The sequence below is a fragment of the Channa argus genome, chromosome 11 (assembly GCF_033026475.1).
Source record: "Channa argus isolate prfri chromosome 11, Channa argus male v1.0, whole genome shotgun sequence".
Taxonomy (NCBI): domain Eukaryota; kingdom Metazoa; phylum Chordata; class Actinopteri; order Anabantiformes; family Channidae; genus Channa; species Channa argus.
The window spans coordinates 12,222,379-12,241,221 of record NC_090207.1 but is presented as its reverse complement, the minus strand read 5'-3'; the positions used below and the strand labels follow the sequence as shown (position 1 = coordinate 12,241,221).

At 37.6% G+C, this 18,843-nt stretch overlaps 1 protein-coding gene across 1 annotated transcript; it reads left to right on the top strand.

Annotated features, from left to right (window-relative positions):
- The first annotated feature begins 520 nt into the window (after positions 1 to 520).
- On the top strand, positions 521 to 14,887 carry rasef (RAS and EF-hand domain containing). Its single transcript, XM_067522084.1, has 17 exons — positions 521 to 1,369; positions 4,415 to 4,561; positions 5,251 to 5,341; positions 6,779 to 6,874; positions 7,709 to 7,786; positions 7,890 to 8,005; positions 9,471 to 9,539; positions 9,625 to 9,691; positions 10,047 to 10,129; positions 11,011 to 11,293; positions 11,555 to 11,695; positions 12,061 to 12,211; positions 12,362 to 12,443; positions 12,719 to 12,833; positions 13,352 to 13,459; positions 13,544 to 13,620; positions 14,166 to 14,887. Exons 1-17 carry the CDS (start codon positions 1,062 to 1,064, stop codon positions 14,266 to 14,268), a joined length of 2,115 nt encoding a protein of 704 aa, XP_067378185.1. The 5' UTR covers positions 521 to 1,061; the 3' UTR covers positions 14,269 to 14,887.
- The last annotated feature ends 3,956 nt before the right edge of the window (positions 14,888 to 18,843 follow it).

The window sequence follows — 18,843 nt, the reverse complement described above, 5'->3', positions numbered from 1 at the left end:
TGGCTCATTGGTTACCCCTGAACTTCAATGAGCTGAAGCTTCTCATTCTCAAAGGGACCGTCCTTTAATGCTAGATTATGATCGAAAAGAGAACAACATGCACCACATGGATGATGTCTTCCGATAGTCTCCATGTTTGGAGACTAGTACTTTGGGTACTGGGTTAGAATAGTGAATTACTGAAGAGGAATTTAAAGATATTCATATAATGCATATAGCGAACAATTGATGACAAATTGATTACAATTGATGACAAAAAGATAAAATAAAAGAAAGTCAGGTTTCATTTTTTAGCTAGTTTGGGACGTACAAAAATTCTTGTTCCTGGTCCTGGTTATTCCCCTCCCCTGCTTAAGACATGCCCAGACAAAATCTTCCACTTTGGTACCAGGTTACAGCATTTGCTCTGAGGTTCTTAACAAACTTGTTTCTCTAAAGAGGAGGCAGATTAAACTAGTTTAAAAGCACTTACAATATAAAACAGCATTAACAGAAGATTGTATCTGCATCATATCAGCAAAACTGATAGTTTCCTCTGCATGTTACATGTTATGATGTTATACAGGCTGATGATCTCAGGTTATCTGAACTTTATTCAATCCATTCCAGGCTATTGGCCTTTCCCAACAATAAAGGTACTTTCATTTGGCCTGAGGCCCAGACCTCTGTTGTTACAGAGAGAAAGAGGAGTGAACACACACATTCACACACACACACAGGTATTGATGGTTGGCGCGTTACCTTAGTCAGCCACAGCTGATCCGTCCTACTATATACTGGCTTCAACGAACTGGTAATTTATTTCGTGAAGACACCACAGGAGCAGAAGAAGTGTCCACATCGTAAGCTGTTTAAAATGGATTAATCTGGTAATTTGTAAATACTTAAAAAATGTTTGGATAAGCGAACGAGGTCTGGAAGTCAAGAGACACGCTATAGTCTAGTTTGCGGTTTGCTGCTGTCCCGAGAATAATAGTCAGGCAGTTTCCTCGTCTCGGTGGTCAAATCAATTTACTGCGACCGCTTCATATTCCAGACGGGAACATCCCTCCGACAGGGGAATGAGCGCAGAGGAGCAGGATCGGCTGCGCTCCCTCTTTCACGCGTACGACGTGGATAAGTCCGGGCGGATCGAGAGAAACGAGTTTCTCACCATCTGTGCGGAGCTGCAGGTGCCACAGGCCGAGGCGGGCCGTATTTTTACCCGGCTGGACGTCGACAAGGACGGAACCGTCAGCCTGAGCGAGTTCATAAGCGGCTTCCATGAGCGCTACGGAGAGGACATGGAGTCGGACGGAGGAGACGTGTCCGCCGCCTGGGAGGACTTCACGAGGAGGAGACTGGGCGAGCAGGCTAAGTTCATCCCCAGGTGAGGGCACACACCTGTCCGCTGGGGCAGGGAGGTTTACGCCGCTTATGGAAATTCTCCGGTGATAGTAACATGGTCAACAGTGAGAGTTGGTAATGTGAGACCAGATCCCGACAGGGATCTTAGTGGGAGGAAAACAGGGATCTTAGTGGGAGGAAAACCCCTTAAAAAGACGTTGTAGGAAATAGCAAAAATGGCAAAGATTATGCTAGACACTACAAGTGTTAGCCTACTCAGAGGATGCCCTCATTTAAGCTGATGATATTTTGGACATGTTTTGGACTGTTAATTTGTAAAAACGTGCCATTTTAGGGACAATTTAATACAATTACTTTACAGAGCTCTGCCTTAAGCCTTTGGACCTTAAATTATTCAGTGAATAGAAATCAAACTTTGATGATTTTACCCATCTACATTTTAATTGTTGTGCAATAGGCTCATATTCCACCCAGTAAAGGAGAGTCAGTTACAGTAAATCACTGTCCAACTGTGCCAAAAGTGAAGATAGGACTTCCAAGACTTCTGCTTACATTATTGCCATTTGCCAGGCCCAGTGACATATGGCCATTGTAATTTTTAAAGCTAATCTGCTTTTCCCTCCCAGATCTGAGAAAATTATTCTCTCATATCATATTTGTTTATTTTTGTTTTGGATCATGCAATAAGATTGTTTCACCACTACACGGTTCCACTGTAAAATGAATGAGAAATTTACAGTATGAACAACTACTACAAAGTACACTTGGAACACAGGGTTACAACCAGCCCTTCTACAGCATATTGGTATTTGCAAACGTACCTTTTGCATATCATTATCTGTAGCGACAAGAAAATGTTTGTTTGTGTAGCACTGTAATTTTCGCTTTCTGGTCCTTCAAATTTTCAAATATTGAACACGTAAATCACTGTAGTGCTTTGGGTTTTGCATCTCTCATAATATAATTACGCCATGTCTGGAATGTTTGGAATTAAGTGTGAAGGTTACAAATACTACATACATATATGTATATATACATAGTATTTTATATATATGTGTGTGTGTGTGTGTGTGTATATATATATATATATATATATATATATATATACACACACATATATATACACATATATATACACATATATATATATATATATATATCAGCTGTCTACTATGGAGATTTTAACCCTTTAATCTACCATATATTCCTCCCAGATTTTTATTCCACCTACAAGTTCATTCTTAAAACTGGTGTAACTATTGACTGGTATTTTACATTTGCAATTGCCAGGTATGGATCCTCAATTCTTTTTGGATACCAAAAAGATGAAAAACACAACATTTCAGAAGTTAATCTTCTTTTTTAGAAAAACATGTTTTGTTGGATTCCTGGCTTTGGTACCAAAACTTAATAGAATTTTATTGGAACAGCAATGTTGATCCATTTGTTTTTCCTGTGATAACATTTGGATTTAAGAGAAAGTTCAGAACTTCAGAAATAAAACTTTGGATTAAAAGGTGTTATCTTCTATGTTATTTAATGTATCATTCAAATGTATCATTCGAAACTTTTGTTTCATATCCATCATTTGATCTTAAACCCAAATTTCTTCAGTGTAAAACAACTGTGTGTGTGTGTGTGTGTGTGTGTGTGTGTGTGCGTTTGTGTGTGTGTGTGTGTGTGTGTACCATGTTTTAATCACATTGTGGGGACAACACTTCCAGATGCTGGTTCCCACCATTTGAAACATTGAATTATACAGTGCTGTTAGGGTAAGTTTCTCTGTAGGAATGAATGTAAGTCAATATACAAACCCAAGAGTGTATGGGTGTGGGTGTCCTCAGGCCTTGCATAAGACTTGTCCTCGCGCTGCTCTGCTGTGCCATCAGGACATTGATTGTCACAGTGATGCTATCTGTTAAATACACTCTCTTATCTTCAAGTAGTTCAGTTGCTGTTACCACAGTCAGCTGAGAGATAACGTGGTAAATAAATCACACAGCACACTTCAGACAAGTGTCTATTTTTCAGTGGACTGAACAGTATTTTATGTAAGTATGAGGCAGAGATATGACGAGCAAAAAATCAGTTAGGTCAGTCTCAAAGCTGACTGAAACAGTGACTAATATTATATTGAGTAAATGCATTTATCCTAAGTGATTTACAAGTGCACAAGATCAAAATTCCCAGTGTTAATAACAACCAATAAGATAGCCTTTATGCTTTCTCCATTTGGTTTTATCATGCAATTCTTTTAAATGACAAGGAAATAACTTTATACAGCTCAACACATTCTTTCAGTTTTCTGCCTGTTTTTATATTGCAGGACCACACAAAAGAATGAATCAGTAAAAAGACTTTCTGCGCCCAAAAACAGCATTTTCCTTCTATAGGTTTGTTGCTAGGTTCTCGCTCAGAAAAGGCAGCACATGGTTCTGAGCAGCTTAAAATCATGTCAGCAAATGCTTTTGTTTATGTTGGTTTGTGTTTTACCTTTTGCCTGCCTGACGTTGGATTGTTTGTTCTTATTTGTGTCTGTTTCTGTTATTATCCATTTGTGTGTGACGCTGCAGGGAGCTGTGTGTCACCTTATTGACAGACAGACAGCAGAGTCTATATGCTCAGGATCAGAGCCAGTCCACCCAGTCAGAAGACAAACACACTCATGGCACACTAATGTGACCCACTTTGAGCACTGTGCTGCCACTTTATCACTGTATGATATTAATGACTTCAGAATGACGTCCGTACTGGTGCGTGATACAAGATGCACATGATAGGAGATTAAATTTACATTGACATATTATTTTGGTATCTGTGGGAATCTGGAGGGATTATGGAAACAAACAACATTGCGTGTCAGTAAAGAAAATTTCAACACATTTAAAAATGTACCTGCTGTCTACCTGCTCCAATGCCACAAAGCTGACATATTTCCTGGTACTTGAATGGTTTTAGTTTCAGATATTAAAAACGTCCAAAATCCTAAAATCCACGTATGGAAAACACTACAATAATCATGCATTGATTTCGCACAACAGCTAATGTTAATACTATTTTTTCCCAGACATGAACAAGCAGCAACGTTGTACCAGAACATCAGTCTGACCGAACCCAGACTGATTCCTCAGTTTGAAAAAGTCATCCTTAACTTCACCAAAGAGATCAGACAGCAGAACTCAGAGATGGAGAACCTGGCCCTTGCCATTAAACGGTGAGCAACACTCAAGCACACAGTCATCACTTCCATCAAATAAAGAATTCTATCCAACATTTATGTTATATAAGCCTCAAAGAGTTTAGATTTCCCTTTACTGTTTTGATAACCAAGCTCGATTGTGATTTGTGCCACTGTCACAGTGCTTTTACTCAACCTGTACACTCTCCCTCTTGGTCAACTCACTCATCCATCACTTTTCTGGACTGTTTATTCTGTTTTAGCGTTGCCAACGTTTAGACTCACCAATTGTCAAGTGTCCTTTCACAATACCCTGAACCCCTAAGTTGCCCCTGTGTGTATTACTTACTTTTAAGTTACTCTGGATAAAAGTATCAGCCAAATAAAATGCTTTCAAAGCTAAATTGAGAAGTTTGCTATTTTTCTCCGTCTGTTCCTGTGTTTTATTTTGTTTGTATATTTACATTCATTTTATTCTATTTTGTCTTTTGTTTGAGGTTCTAATGATTTATGTTTGTTTATGTCTATTTATGTTTATGTAAAGTACTTCTGTGGTCTTCGTGTTTGGAATGTGCTAAAAATATGTTGCCTAGTTGTACTGGTCAAAATTCTGTTGTGTCTTTGTTTATAAAGAAATATTGTAACTGTATACATGTTTGCAATGTATCCCTGCACACTTTTACAGTTTTCTTTAACTATGGTGGAATGATCTTGTTGTTTTGCAGAGCACAGGACCAAGCATCAATGCAGCTCAGTGAGATGGAGGAGGAGATGGACCAACGAATTCAAGCTGCAGAGAGAAAAACGCGGGAACAGGTGGGTCAAACACACACATGCCATACAAACACACAGAGCGAGATACCCAGATCAAAAGGGCACATGCAGCCATTTTATTGTTGTTTTAATATTTTAGGCTAGTTGCTACGCGTATATGAGTTTCTTTCTGTTAAATTTGTGTAGGCAAAGCAATCAGCAGGGTGCGTTTGCAGAGCTCTTCCCTCATGTCAAACAAACGTACACGGCTGAATATCATATTACTGAACCAAACTCAGACACGCCTCCAGATCAGCAGGATTTCAAAACTCTGCAGATCCCAGTTATAAAACTGTAGATAGATAGAGGTGCTGAAGTGTATTTTATGTAATTATTATTTTATGTAATTTTATCTAAGCCTTATCTAAGGATAAGGCTGTGATGATAAGGATGGGTGGTATTTTGAGTCAAATGATAATCTATAAAGCTCCATACTTAGATGCACCATTGGAAATGTTTTATTGGACTTTTTATATTTGATGAACTTTAAATTATGTAATAAGTGTCACATTACAAGATCGTGTGAAGATAATCTTCGCATCTTTCCTTCTTCAAGGACAATTTTAAACAAGTTTGGTCGATATTTTTAGTTATACATTCAGGTGTTCATGTCACCACATCTTTGTACAGTTCCAATGAGCTGAAAAGCTCTTTAATCGTTACATTTAAATTTACTATATGTACTTAATCCTTAGCTAATGGCAATACTGTGGCTAACATTTTATTACTTCTTTAGGTAATTTATTTAAGTAATATTAAGTAATTATTTGTTATTGCTGTGTTAATAACATGGCACATTGCTTCCAGCTGCTAAACTGTTCAACTGTGAGTTTTCATAAGGCTCTAAATGTTTCCAGGAGTGGTGTGTAAAATGATTAGATTTGATAGCAATGTTTGGTTTTCCATGACACAAAATGAAAAGTGAGAACAATTGAAAGAATGTATAGGGATTGCTTGTTGTATCTGATAACAGATCATCAGATTTTTAAAGAAAACTTTTAATTTCTTTTCATTTAAATATTTTTTTTATTGTGTTTCTTTGCAGCTTTTCAAAGCTACAGTAGCTGCCCTGTTACATAAAGTCTGGCTTATCACTGCATTTGTGTGTGTGTGTGTGTGTGTGTGTGTGTGTGTGTGTGTGTGTGTGTGTGTGTGTGTGTGTGTGTGTGTGTGTGTGTGTGTGTGTGTAAAATTATGTAACAGAGTACCTGCTGTTTGTTTTGTCTAAGACAAGCACACAAAATTAGAGGACACTGAGCTACACTGTCATGTGCTGACAAATACAATTTATTTTTAAAAGCTAGATTATCAGTTGGTCATACACCAACTATGTTCCAAAACCTGCTCCAAAATAGCACAGATGTGTCACAGCAAATACACATCACAACTGTTATCTTAATGCCGCTAATTATTTTACGTGTGCTTTGTGTCTTTGTATAGGAGAAGAAGCAAACAGAGGCAGCGCTGTGTGAATTACGACGAAGCTATGAATCTGAAGTGTGTGAGCTGCAGTGTAAGATCCAGAGGATGCAGATGGTACAGTTTTCACTTCATTGACAATATAACACACCATAAACTCTGTAGGACAATACAAGTCCAATCGCTGAACATTTAAATTCTGCTCAGTGTTGTATCGTTGTCTTGACATCAGCACTATGAGATTTATCTTCAGGCATAAAACAGCATGTAGATAATAGAAAATATATGTATGATAATAAGGTTAAAATATTTTGTAACGTCATACTTTGTTGTAAACTATAAGTAGATAAGACAACTGGAAATAAAACTCTGGAAGTAAAACTTTAGAATGCACATTACTGCCAGAGAGAAGACACCATTGCAGATCACCTCTTAAATGGTAACTGAGAATCTGGTTCTGTTAAACAGTGGAAAACTGGGTCCTTTTTGAACAACACTGACTCCATTCACAGAAAAATGTACCAGTACTAATTTGTTCCTTTGACCGCTTGAAAACACAAATGTCAGCTGAACAAATAATGCTCACTGCTGCTCACAGATTGAAATTGCAGCATTAGTTAAAAGTACTCATCAGCACAGGAAGGGAGGTGTTGTAGAGACTGCAGCCACAATTAAATAATAATGGAACTAATTGATGATTCCTAATTAAGAATCCTAACATGAATTAGCTAAATGTAGAGCATCTGCTAAATAAAAACAGAACATAAACATGAAGCAGAAAACACAATATATATTTACATTAAATACTGCAAATAGACTATATGGAACAAAGGGGGAAAGTCTTCAGCACCTGTAGCTGTAGCTTATGTCTGGTGTGTTTTCTGATTTTGTTGAAATTCTCCAGTATGATTCAAATTGCCTGAACCCAAAGTATATAAATTTTTCAATCAGATAGAAGAAAAGTACAAAAACATCACAGTAAAAGACGAGAGCTCATCTTTGAAGAAGAAGATCAGTGAGCTGATGATGGTAAGATGTTGTTTCCTTCTTGATATCAGAAGCATTTCTCTCTCACACACACACATCCACACTCATTCCATTCTCCCACTCCTTCATGTCTTCCTTGCTGTAGGAGAACCAGCGATTAAAACAAGAACTGTTAAAATCTCAGACAACAGTTGCCTGTTTGCAGAGTGAGATGGACTCCCTGAAGACAGAGCTGACTGATCAAAGCATCAATTATGAACGGTAAATTTATAATAGTTTGATTAAACTGCTCCGCTTCAAGCTTTGAGTTGTTGAGCTTTCATAGATGCTCTTCTCCATACCTCAGTAGTAATCAGTGATTATTTGAGTTACTGGTACTTTTCTATCAAATTATTATTAATTTGGCACCTTTAGTTTTTCTTTTTTTGATGAGGTCACAATAGGTTACAGACATTTGTTCTCATTTTGGATGATTACTACTGTATAAAAACTTTGTTCCCTGTCACAAGTAGAATGCTACAATTGCTCTTAGTTAGGTACATTTCAAACCTATTTTAATCATAATTGAATAGCAAATGGATTTTAAAGATACCAATTGTGTTGGTGTGGCAACTTATCAAAAAAGCCTACTGGTAAGAAATAGTGATTCAGAGGGCCGGGGACAGACAAAGAGATTATGCTCCCTCTCCCTCATGTGCTCCCGGGGGTGTTTTCACTTTGTCAAAGCTGAAACAGGATATCCTGGAGCAACTTGCAGACACACAATAACTTCTTCACAAGCATTGCTTAGCAACAGAAGTAACAGAGCCACCAGCAGGATAACGCTCAGACTGTCTCATCACGTTGACTGTGTTGCGTCTTTGAGGTGTGTCAGCTGTTATTTGTAAAATAGTGTAATGTCTTACCATAACCAGGTGAACTGCTGCCAGCTTTCAAAGATTGGTTCACTTTTTAGTACAGACTCTGATCTGACATTAATTTGTTGCACAATATGTTGCATATTGTTATTTCAATGGTTGTATAACCTCAGAATGTGCTTTTAATTATTAATGTTAATGTGAACCTCACTGAACATCTTTACATGTAAATGTTTCGTTGCCACCTCTGTTTTGTTGAGGAAGTGAAAATTAGTTAGTTACTACTTTCCAATAAAATTCTTTTCATTCATTTTTAAGTCTGTAAATAATGTGTTAATCAATCTGATGTTCTGTATCTTATAAGCTATAAGTAAAAACAACATGTGTAAAAGGGCTGCAGAACATTAGGACCCAAATAAATGTTCATACCAATATCAATTTAAAAACTAAAGTGTCATAATGAAGGAGGATTCTCTTCAATCTGGCAACCCAAAAGCTACTCAAACTTTTATCAATGAATGGATTATAACTTATCTATAAAGCATTAGTAAATGGTGATCAATAAAGGTATAAATTATAGCTTACTGTATAAACCTTCAAAGAATATCTGCTGCCTTATCAGAAAAATTATTTTTCTTCTTCAGAACACCAGCCCTCCACTGATAATTATACATCACTATCTTTCACACACACACACACACACACACACACACACACACGCACACGTGCTCTAAAGAAAAGCCCTTTCAGGAAACACTGTTTAAGATTTTAAAAACTGATTTTCTAAGTGCCAAATTCAGATTGACCCAAAAAATGTAAATATTATTTATATTCTAAAATGATCATGTGTGTGTTGTGTTTTCTTGCAGAGATGAGGAACTCATGAAGCATTTCTCTGATGAGCGAGACATTCTGGAGACTCAGATTGATATTCTGCAGTAAGTAAGACATTGTATTATTCACATTGGGGAAAAAAAAGAAATATGTTAAATAAAAAATGTTTTCCTGTGTTTGTGTGAACAGAACAGCAAACAGGAAGCTCCATGACACCAACGATGGTCTCAGGGCTGCACTGGAGAGATCTACACGGGTAAAAGCTCCACAGTTGATAAAAATAAAAATTGAGTTTTTTATATTGTAAGAGCCTGGAATTATTTCGCCCTTTAGGTGAATGGACTCCATGTTAACTTGGTATTTTGATGCTTTTTTACATAAATGATCAGCTCACTTTAGTTGATGATTTATTTTGGCTCTTGCAGATTATTTGTTTTTGTATGACATGAAATATCTCCATTTGTTGTTTTTAAGTCGGCATTTCTCTCAGTGAAATTTGTGTTTATATAAAATAAATAATTTCAACACCTTTTAAAATACATATTCTAAAACACCGGATGTTGAACAGTAACAGTCAGTGAAAAAGTAAAGTAAGTGTTTGTGTGTTACAGTCTAGTGAGTCACCAGAAGAAATAAAGGAAAGAAGTAGAAGTAAAAGTATCTGCTACACGTCACCATATGCAATTATAGACAGGTAAGACCTGCACACAACTCAGAGCGATGTCATTAACCACTCTCAGTATGTAGTGTGGGGATGCAGTATGATACACACATATGTATCATCAGAATCTGAACTGTTGAGCATTTATTTTCACTTGCATCAAAGAAAGAAATGTAGATTCAAGCAGCAGATTTGCTTTTTCATTTCAGACCAGGTTTGTCAAGTTTTAGTCATTTGCAACCACAGTGTAAAAGAGATTTTCTTAAGTACACAGTTAGGTGACACACATAAAACTAAGTGTCAAGTCTTCCAAGTGATGCTGTGACATGTTGAATCACTTTCTGTCATGGGTGAGGGAAGCCTTTGCCATTTAATGATGCAGTAGAATATGCAACAGCCCGCTCACCGTTACAAATTAGGATGTTAAGTAGAGGGGGGACATTTGTACTTTATTCTGAAGTAAATGTATCACATGAATTCAAGTCACACAGTGTGTGTTGTTCAATGTACAAACACAAATATACTTTAGGAACTGGACAATACAAGACAGACTGGATATAGAATAGAATAAAACAAACATTGTTGCAGCTGGACCTAATGTGTCAGTATCTTTATTATACATAACTAGTTTTGTTTCTTTGTTTACCTCCCATTGCACCTAAACTAAAAATTAATGTGAGATTTTTTTGCTTATCTAATGAACTTTTGAAATTGTTCATTTAGTACATCAACATCAAATTGACATTTCAGACATACTGGAACAGGATAAGTAGTTAAATATATTGGATGGACATCTGGACACCACTTCAAAAAGAGAAACCCACCTTATTGTTTGTAGGAGGGATTTCAGACCAAGCCATAGATATTAGTAATTGTGCTTTATGTCATGGATTATGTCCTGATCTCTACCCCAGATTTTGCCAGCGTATGGACGAATTCCCTCTGTACAGCCAACGGCCCAGCTGTGACACTCTGGCCTTGGCCATGTGTGACCCAGGCCTGAGGAGGAGACACAGCAGTGAATGCGAGGAGGACAGTCTACCTGAGGTCTACGTGGACAGCGGCCTGTCAACCCTCAGAGGCTCGCATGGAGGGTATGATTCAGAGCAGGAAGCCAAAGGTCAGGAACAGGAAAAGAGGAAGAAGAGGGAGGATGATATCCTTGATAGCATGATGGGAGAAAACTCTGACAATGAGGTGAGACTAGAAGAAAGAATATGTTTTCAACTGCACTAGAAGCACTAGAAGCAAATTATTGTGATTAAAGAGCAACTTTTCCAGTTAGTGTTGGGAAAATAGTGCCAACAAGCGAGAAACACTAGAGCTAACATGCTCTATTGTTGCTTTCAACAGGCTGCTCATTTTCACAGCACTTGCACAGTTTCCAATGTTGTAAAGAAATTCTAGTGATCGAAACTTCACAGTTACAGTTTATGTTACTGTGTGTTTACGTCACAGCCAGCAGATGTGCAGGACGGTGAATCGGCTTTTGGATCGGACAGCAGCTCAGTATTGGACTGGAAGCCATCTGACTCAATTGCAGTCAGCCCACCCCGAGCCCCAACAACACGAAAAGCCCTTAGTGCCATCAGTGTTCAGGTAAGACAGAGATGGAGGAAAAGAAAGACAAATAGGAATGTGTTGAACTACCATAGACTGAGAAAACAGGTGGACAGGAGGAGATTTGTTTTTCTGTTGCAACATGTTGCACTAAAGAGAAATCTTGACAGCAACTGTTAAAACTCTCAGTAGTATGTCCTTGTTCTAATATCGCCAAGAATGGAGCTGATGAGGAAGAACAATATAGATTAGAAAAGAAGTTACTGCAAAATTGTTCATGCTAAGCAGAAAATCTATTTAATGAAAATCAAACACGCAGAAAGCAGATAGAGTACAGGGATTTTATCAGTGCTGCCTTAGTGTCTCACTCTCCACTTCTTCCACTTTCTCTGTGCCCTCTCCAGAGCGAGGACAAGGACAGTGTTGACCTGGGCTACATGACATCAGAGAAAGCCTACAGGATTGTGTTGGCTGGAGATGCTGCTGTGGGAAAATCCAGCTTCCTGCTTCGCCTGTGCAAGAATGAATTTAAATTAAACTCCGGCGCTACTCTGGGTGGGTTGGAAAAAGTAGAGCGAAAGCATAACAACCTCTTTACATCTCTATCTTTCTTTTTTCCCCTTAATATTGTGATATAAAAGGTGTCTGTTTTTACTACCACTTTTGTAGCGTAAAATGTTGTTTTTGTCTTCTTTGTGCTTTCAGGAGTAGATTTTCAAATGAAGACACTGATCTTGGATGGGGACCCCGTCTTACTCCAACTATGGGACACTGCAGGACAGGAGAGGTGTGTGTGATTGGGTGGATGTTTATATGTGTTAATATTTATACTCAGAAGCATGCAGTTGAGTTTTCAATCACCTATATATATATATATATATATATATATATATATATATATATATATATATACACACACACACACACACACACACACACACACACACAAATGTTTAGTCCTAAGAAGTACATATCAATATCGCACCAAAACAATGACTGACTTTAGAAAATAGAGGTCATAAATATTTATGTGTCTTGAACCTATTTCCCTATTTATCTCAGGTTTCGCAGCATTGCAAAGTCCTATTTTCGGCGGGCAGACGGTGTGTTGCTGCTGTATGACGTAGCCTGTGAAAGAAGCTTCCTTAACGTTAGAGAGTGGGTGGACACAATTGAGGTAATGCTCTCTTTTCCTCTACTAAATGTTACTGACTGACACTGTTTGAGCTGCAATAGTAAGCAAACATTCCTGTGGAATATAGTAAAGGTGAAGTTCACCCACTTTCCTGTAATGGCAATTTGTTTTGGCAGCAGATGGTTATAAGCTGCTGTAGGGTAAGGTGTTGTCACATGTTCATTTGAATATCAAACCATGTGATCGTGCTTGTTTCTTTTTTTTACATGCAGCTGATATGTAAGTGATGGATAAAAAGCATGTACACTGTGTTTTTTCATTCATGCATGCTGTTTGTGGCATGTGGCTTGAAACTTTGTGTCTTGTGTTGTCCAATATAATGTATTAAATATGTACATGTGGTGGTGCGTAATGTCAAATCAATCATTCTAAGTCTAAGTACATTTTTACTTCACTCAGCACATAAATTCCATAATCCCCATTTTGCTACAGTACTTACATGAAAAGAATATTGAGTTACCTTTGTTTTTTAATGTTTGTTTTTGTTTTCCACATGGCAGGATGTGTCCCAGGATGATATTCCCATCATGCTTGTGGGCAATAAGTGTGATCTTAGGCAAGACAGTGTTAACTGTGTTCCTACCAGCTATGGAGAAAAACTGGCCATGGTAATAACAAATGAAGACCTGCTCCTCTTAGAGTACTCATGATTATACATTGACTAAGAGTAAATGATGCCCTTTCATTTACAGACATACAACACTCTGTTCTGTGAAACTAGTGCCAAAGATGGCTCCAACATCCTGGAGGCTGTGCTGCACCTGGCAAGGTGAGGTACTACAACTGGTTCAGTGTGCTGAATGTGTAACAACACAGACACACGCAGTGTTTAATAATTTAATTGTGTATTTTAGGTTTAGTTCGGACTGTTACTGTTGTGATTTTTACCTCAGTGGTGTAATGAATACGTAATTGCATTTAGTTTTGGCTATTCAAAGCGTTGTATATATGTGGTGACATGGCTTAGGGCGACACTGCTGTCACATGGAAATAGCAGGAACATTTCCTGCTCTGGCCAGTTGAAAGGGGGAATTACCAGTGATAAAAATGCAAAGGTACCATGTCTGTTTAATGCCATGTTGTTTTGGTTTTCAAATCTTAAGAGCAGATACTGTGTACACTTAGTGCCTTTTCATGACATTTGCTGCCCCCTGGTGTATAAAAGTAAAACTCTATCTCTAATGCTCTATCCTCTACTCAGCTTGGACTAGCGAGTAAAGGGTGGAAAAAAATTTAAATGACACTAAAGTGATGCTAGAATTTTTCTTCCGCTGTTCCATTGATCCACCTGTTCCTTTTCTGTCTGCATCACAGGCAGGTAACAAAGCATGCCACCTTTGATGAGAAAAGTCGCCATCAGTCCCTGCCCAGCTTGGATGCCCCCAGGAATAAACCAAACTTCTCCTGCTGCACCTGATCAAACCCATCCCAGCTGAAGTTTTACAACCCACTTAGTAAATGCAGGAATCTGAAAAACCAGAAAAGAGGCAGAAGCTCTGCAGACCTACAGCAATGAGAACAAATTATTATTGTGAATAACAAATACAATTACCACAATTTAAGTGAGGAAATTATTAGAATATCCATTTTAGATTTATTTTTGTGGGGGGTAATTCAGGTTTATGGAAACAAGAGGTATTGGGCTTCAAACAGCTACACAGCTTGAAGTCTGACTTTTCATTTTTTTTATCTTTGTTTAAACTTTTTTACTGTTTGAGAGTTATATCCTTTTATATAACACTATCACATGTATTTGCATAAAGTGAAACAAGTAAAGTGAAGCCAAGTTTATGAGCATGTTTATAAAGTAATATCAGTATGTGATGATGACAAATATTGTTATTATTGTTATAGAACACATTGTTATAGAATACATTGGTCTGTTTATTTTACCTTTAGTGCACATCTAACTACCTGTGAGCTCAGTAATCATCTGTGTAAGTGCTGGTTTGAAATGGCAGAAGTTTGTTGTTTGCACCACCCAGAATGCTAAACTTAATGAAGGTGAAGTTTGTTCATATGCTGTATGTTGAAACTTAATGCAAAGTGTTATTGTATGTGAGTCCATACTAGCCCACCATCTCTTTTATATTACCCACAGTGTTACATTTCTTTTCACCTGACTTCCCACTAGGGGCAACTTCATGTTATAGAATTTCTATTTTTGGAACTGTACATATAAAAGAATATTTTTAACTTGCACTGTAGTATATTTTATTATGAGGTATAAGTGAGGAAAATGAAGTGAGCAAAAAAAAGATGTGGTAGATTTTACCCTTACATACAGTACATCACCTTCTAGAAAAGTTAAGAGGTTGTTTAAAATGTAAAAAAAATTATTTCCAATTCTTATAAAGCCTAATTCTGATTATAAGAAGTATAAAAACACCATTTCAGATGTTAAAATGTCACTGCTTTTTTAAAAGCAGTTTCTTAATTAATTAATTCAATGCCAGCAACACATTTTTAAAAAGTTGGGTGGTATCATTTGTTCATTTGAAAACATGTTTAATTAGTTTTGAAATTAAACTTTTTTCCTATTTTTAGCATTTTAACTGCTTCACAGGTCAGGACCACATTTATCTTTTTGCCTCAATGCACCAATTTTATTCATATTTTTTTGACAAATCTGGATCCCAGGCAGGTCCCTTTGGCCTCTCTGAGATGCTCGTCGTTTTCTTGTTTGTTTGTTTTTTATTTTTTATCTTCTACGTTTTTTCCAGTGTTGTATGATGCTCCTGTCCCATCTTTTCAAAATGAAAATGTTGCTGGGATTAAATTCAAAATAAGCACATAAAAATTCAAATTAGTTGCAAACCATTGCATTGTCTTTTTATTTACATTTTATATCTCAACTTTTCTAGAAATGCGTTTTACAGAATGCCATATAATTATTTTTTCATAATAACGATAGTATTGTTACTATAAACCTTGTGATGGGCTGTATGTAAACAAGTCAGTATGCTTTAAATGAAATGTGTTTTGCAAACAGCGGTCTGGGTTTGGGTTCAAGTGCCATAATGTCAAAATAAACTCTGATTTTTAACAGATAGAAGATGAAAGGTACAGGAAAAAAGCAAAGGTGTCACAAATTACAAACTGTTGCACTGTTACACTGGCAAAAAAAAATTATATTCATGTGTATGGGTGTACATGTGTACATGAGAAAAAAGAATCAGCCCAACTGCAAAGTTAGCTTAATTATTAGAATTTTAACCCACCTACAACTACATTTATGCCTTTAAACATTTCACCTCATTGAAGTAAATTTATGTTTTTTCAGACATTGGTCACAGTCCTGCTTGTGTTTTGTCACACACTTGGCTCATAAGCTCAAGAACCAATAGTTGTCTACAGTAAAGATGCATGCAGCAGAGAACCTGTTGCTCAGCTATTTATTTCCACCCAGATTTAATGTCTTTTTTGCATTAATGTCTTTACTACTGTCGTAAGACCAACTGTGAAGTCACTGCCTGTGCAATGATGTTTTCATTGTGCGTGTGTTGAGAGTGAATTTCTCATTAAAAACAATAAGACAACATTGACTTGGTATCATTCACATCATTAGATCTTTATTTGAAGCTGTAATCATCACTGATACAGATTTGTTTCAACCCATGAGTTACGATGGTTTGTTTATCTGTCTATCATATTCAAGCAATCTGCACCTCCATTATTAAGACACAAAGGAGGAGACAGATCAATAAATCAGATAATTTCTCCTTCATTTGTGCTCTGAAAGAGCCTCCTGTTAGCCATACTCCCTGAGCGTCTGCAAGTGTCTCCGAGCATAGCTGTTTGAATAACTGCAACATATGTTCGTGATTTTGCACTGTGTGGATGTGTGTGTGTGTCTGGCGCTGGCACGCGTCCCTGTCTCCACCTCCCATCTGTTTACATTGTCATGTGTTTGATGAGGCAAGTCCATTCATTTGTCAAACAACATGTGGGGAAGTGGAGGTAGGGAAGGGGGAGGGTATAGCAGCTGAGAATGTTGTGTGTGTCTGTGTCTGTGTTTGTGTTCAGTGGTAACAGGAGGATAATTAGATAAGGAGACTGTGTAGCATAAAGGTTAATGACAGTAATGAATACATTAGTTTAGACTAGAGAGAGCAAGTTCCTTTTGTGGTGCAGGTTCAGGAAAGGGTGAATATCACAAAACCCAAAAAGCTCTCATAAATGACTTTTCTGCACAACAATTCTTTCCAAAAGCTAAAAACTAAGTGGAATTAGACAGGATTTTTGCATTTTGTTTCAGAGTTACAAGTCTTGATACAACACACCTGTCAGTGAGACCTGACGTTTCAACCAAGTTTTTGGCATTACCATATAAAAACAATAGTCTGATATTTGATTTGCAGAGGAAGACAAGGTTGGAAGGTTGGAACGGGTGGAGAACAGTGTCAGGTGTGTTGTGTGACAAAAGAGTATCAGCCAGAATGAAAGGAAAGGTGTTCAAGACGGTGGTGAGACCAGCGATGTTTTTCAGCTTAGAGACAGTGGCACTGAAGACAAGACAGGAGGCAGAGCTGGAGGTAACAGAGCTTAAGATGTTGAGGTTCTCTTTGGGAGTGACGAGGATGGACAGGATCAGGAATGAGGACATCAGAGGGACAGCTCATGTTGTTTTGGGGATAAAGTCAGAGAGGTCAGATTGAGGTGGTTTGGACATGTTCAGAGGGGAATATATCGGGAGAAGGATGCTGAGGTTGGAGCTGCCAGGCAGGAGGTGTAGAGGAAGACCAAAGAGAGGATTTATGGATGTAGTGAGGGCGGACATGAAGTTAGTTGGTGTGAGAGAAGAGGATGCAGAGGACAGGGTTAGATGGAGGCACATGATTCACTGTGGTGACCCCTGAAAGGGAACAGAAGAAGAGGAAGACAAAAAAGCCTGGTAATGTAAAGTATAAATAATGCTTCATGAAAATATAGAAATATTTGTCCTTTAGTTCAAACTAAATTTATAATAAAACTTTTTAAAAACAGCATCCTTTATTCTTCCTAAACACTGCTTCTATACAAAGTGGACAATTTAACTGTTCAAAGTTATGTGTTTATCACATGAAACAATTGTTCACAGATCTTGCATTCAGAATTTCTCATACTCATGCTAAAAAACTGAAAGTTTGAAATATGATCAGCACTTGTTTAACCCTAAGCTTTTTGCCCTCACAGTGTGTTCTCGGGAAGGGTCGATGATAGACAGAGAGGGGTGTGACCATCTGGAAAGGTCAAAAGTCCGAAAACAGAATCACTGGTTACTCTGACATCTGGAACTGTCAAATGAACGTTGATGTCAGATACATCAAAGCCGACCGCCCCAACACACACACACACACACACACAATATGTTGTCATGTGATTTGTCATGTCAGGTTTTGATGTCATCAATAACACAAAGCATTTTGAGATGTGTTTGTACGATCAAATTCAAAATGAGCTAATATTTTAGCCAAAATGGTAAATATTCTCAGTTTCAACAGCTAATATGTTGTTTAGGTTTTATTGTGACTAAAATATGGATTGATGAGATTTGCTAATCATTGCTTTCTGTTTTTATATTTACTTTTTACAAAATGTCCCAACTTCTTCTGGAATTGGTGTTGTAAATGTCAGTGTGAATGGTTGTCTGTCTGTGTATGTCTGTCTGTGTTGGCCCTGAGATAGACTGGAGACCTGTCCAGGGTGGACAGCTAAAGACAGCTGGGATAAGCTCCAGCCCCCCCACATGACCCTGTACAGAATTAGTGCTTAGACATAATGGATGAATAGAAGGATCTCTTCCCACATAACTGTTTTATCAATTTCTTTTGAATCAATCAATCAATCAGTCAATTTTTATAGTTTTTGTAGGTGAAGCTGCACAAAATGTTGTGCTGTACCACTTCTGCAGGCAAGAGGGCAGCAGCCTCCTAACAGTCACTGCACTGCATTTAAGTCCTGCAGCAGTTTGAATAATTTTAAATGCTGTAGTGTTGCACACACATAAAGA

Bases quoted from the DNA above. Each gene is read 5' to 3' on its own strand.
- rasef (XM_067522084.1), top strand. From the start codon at position 1,062: ATGAGCGCAGAGGAGCAGGATCGGCTGCGCTCCCTCTTTCACGCGTAC. The intron at 11,696-12,060 runs GTAAGACAGAGA...TGCCCTCTCCAG, and splicing joins TTAGTGCCATCAGTGTTCAG to AGCGAGGACAAGGACAGTGT. The intron at 13,621-14,165 runs GTGAGGTACTAC...TCTGCATCACAG, and splicing joins GCTGTGCTGCACCTGGCAAG to GCAGGTAACAAAGCATGCCA.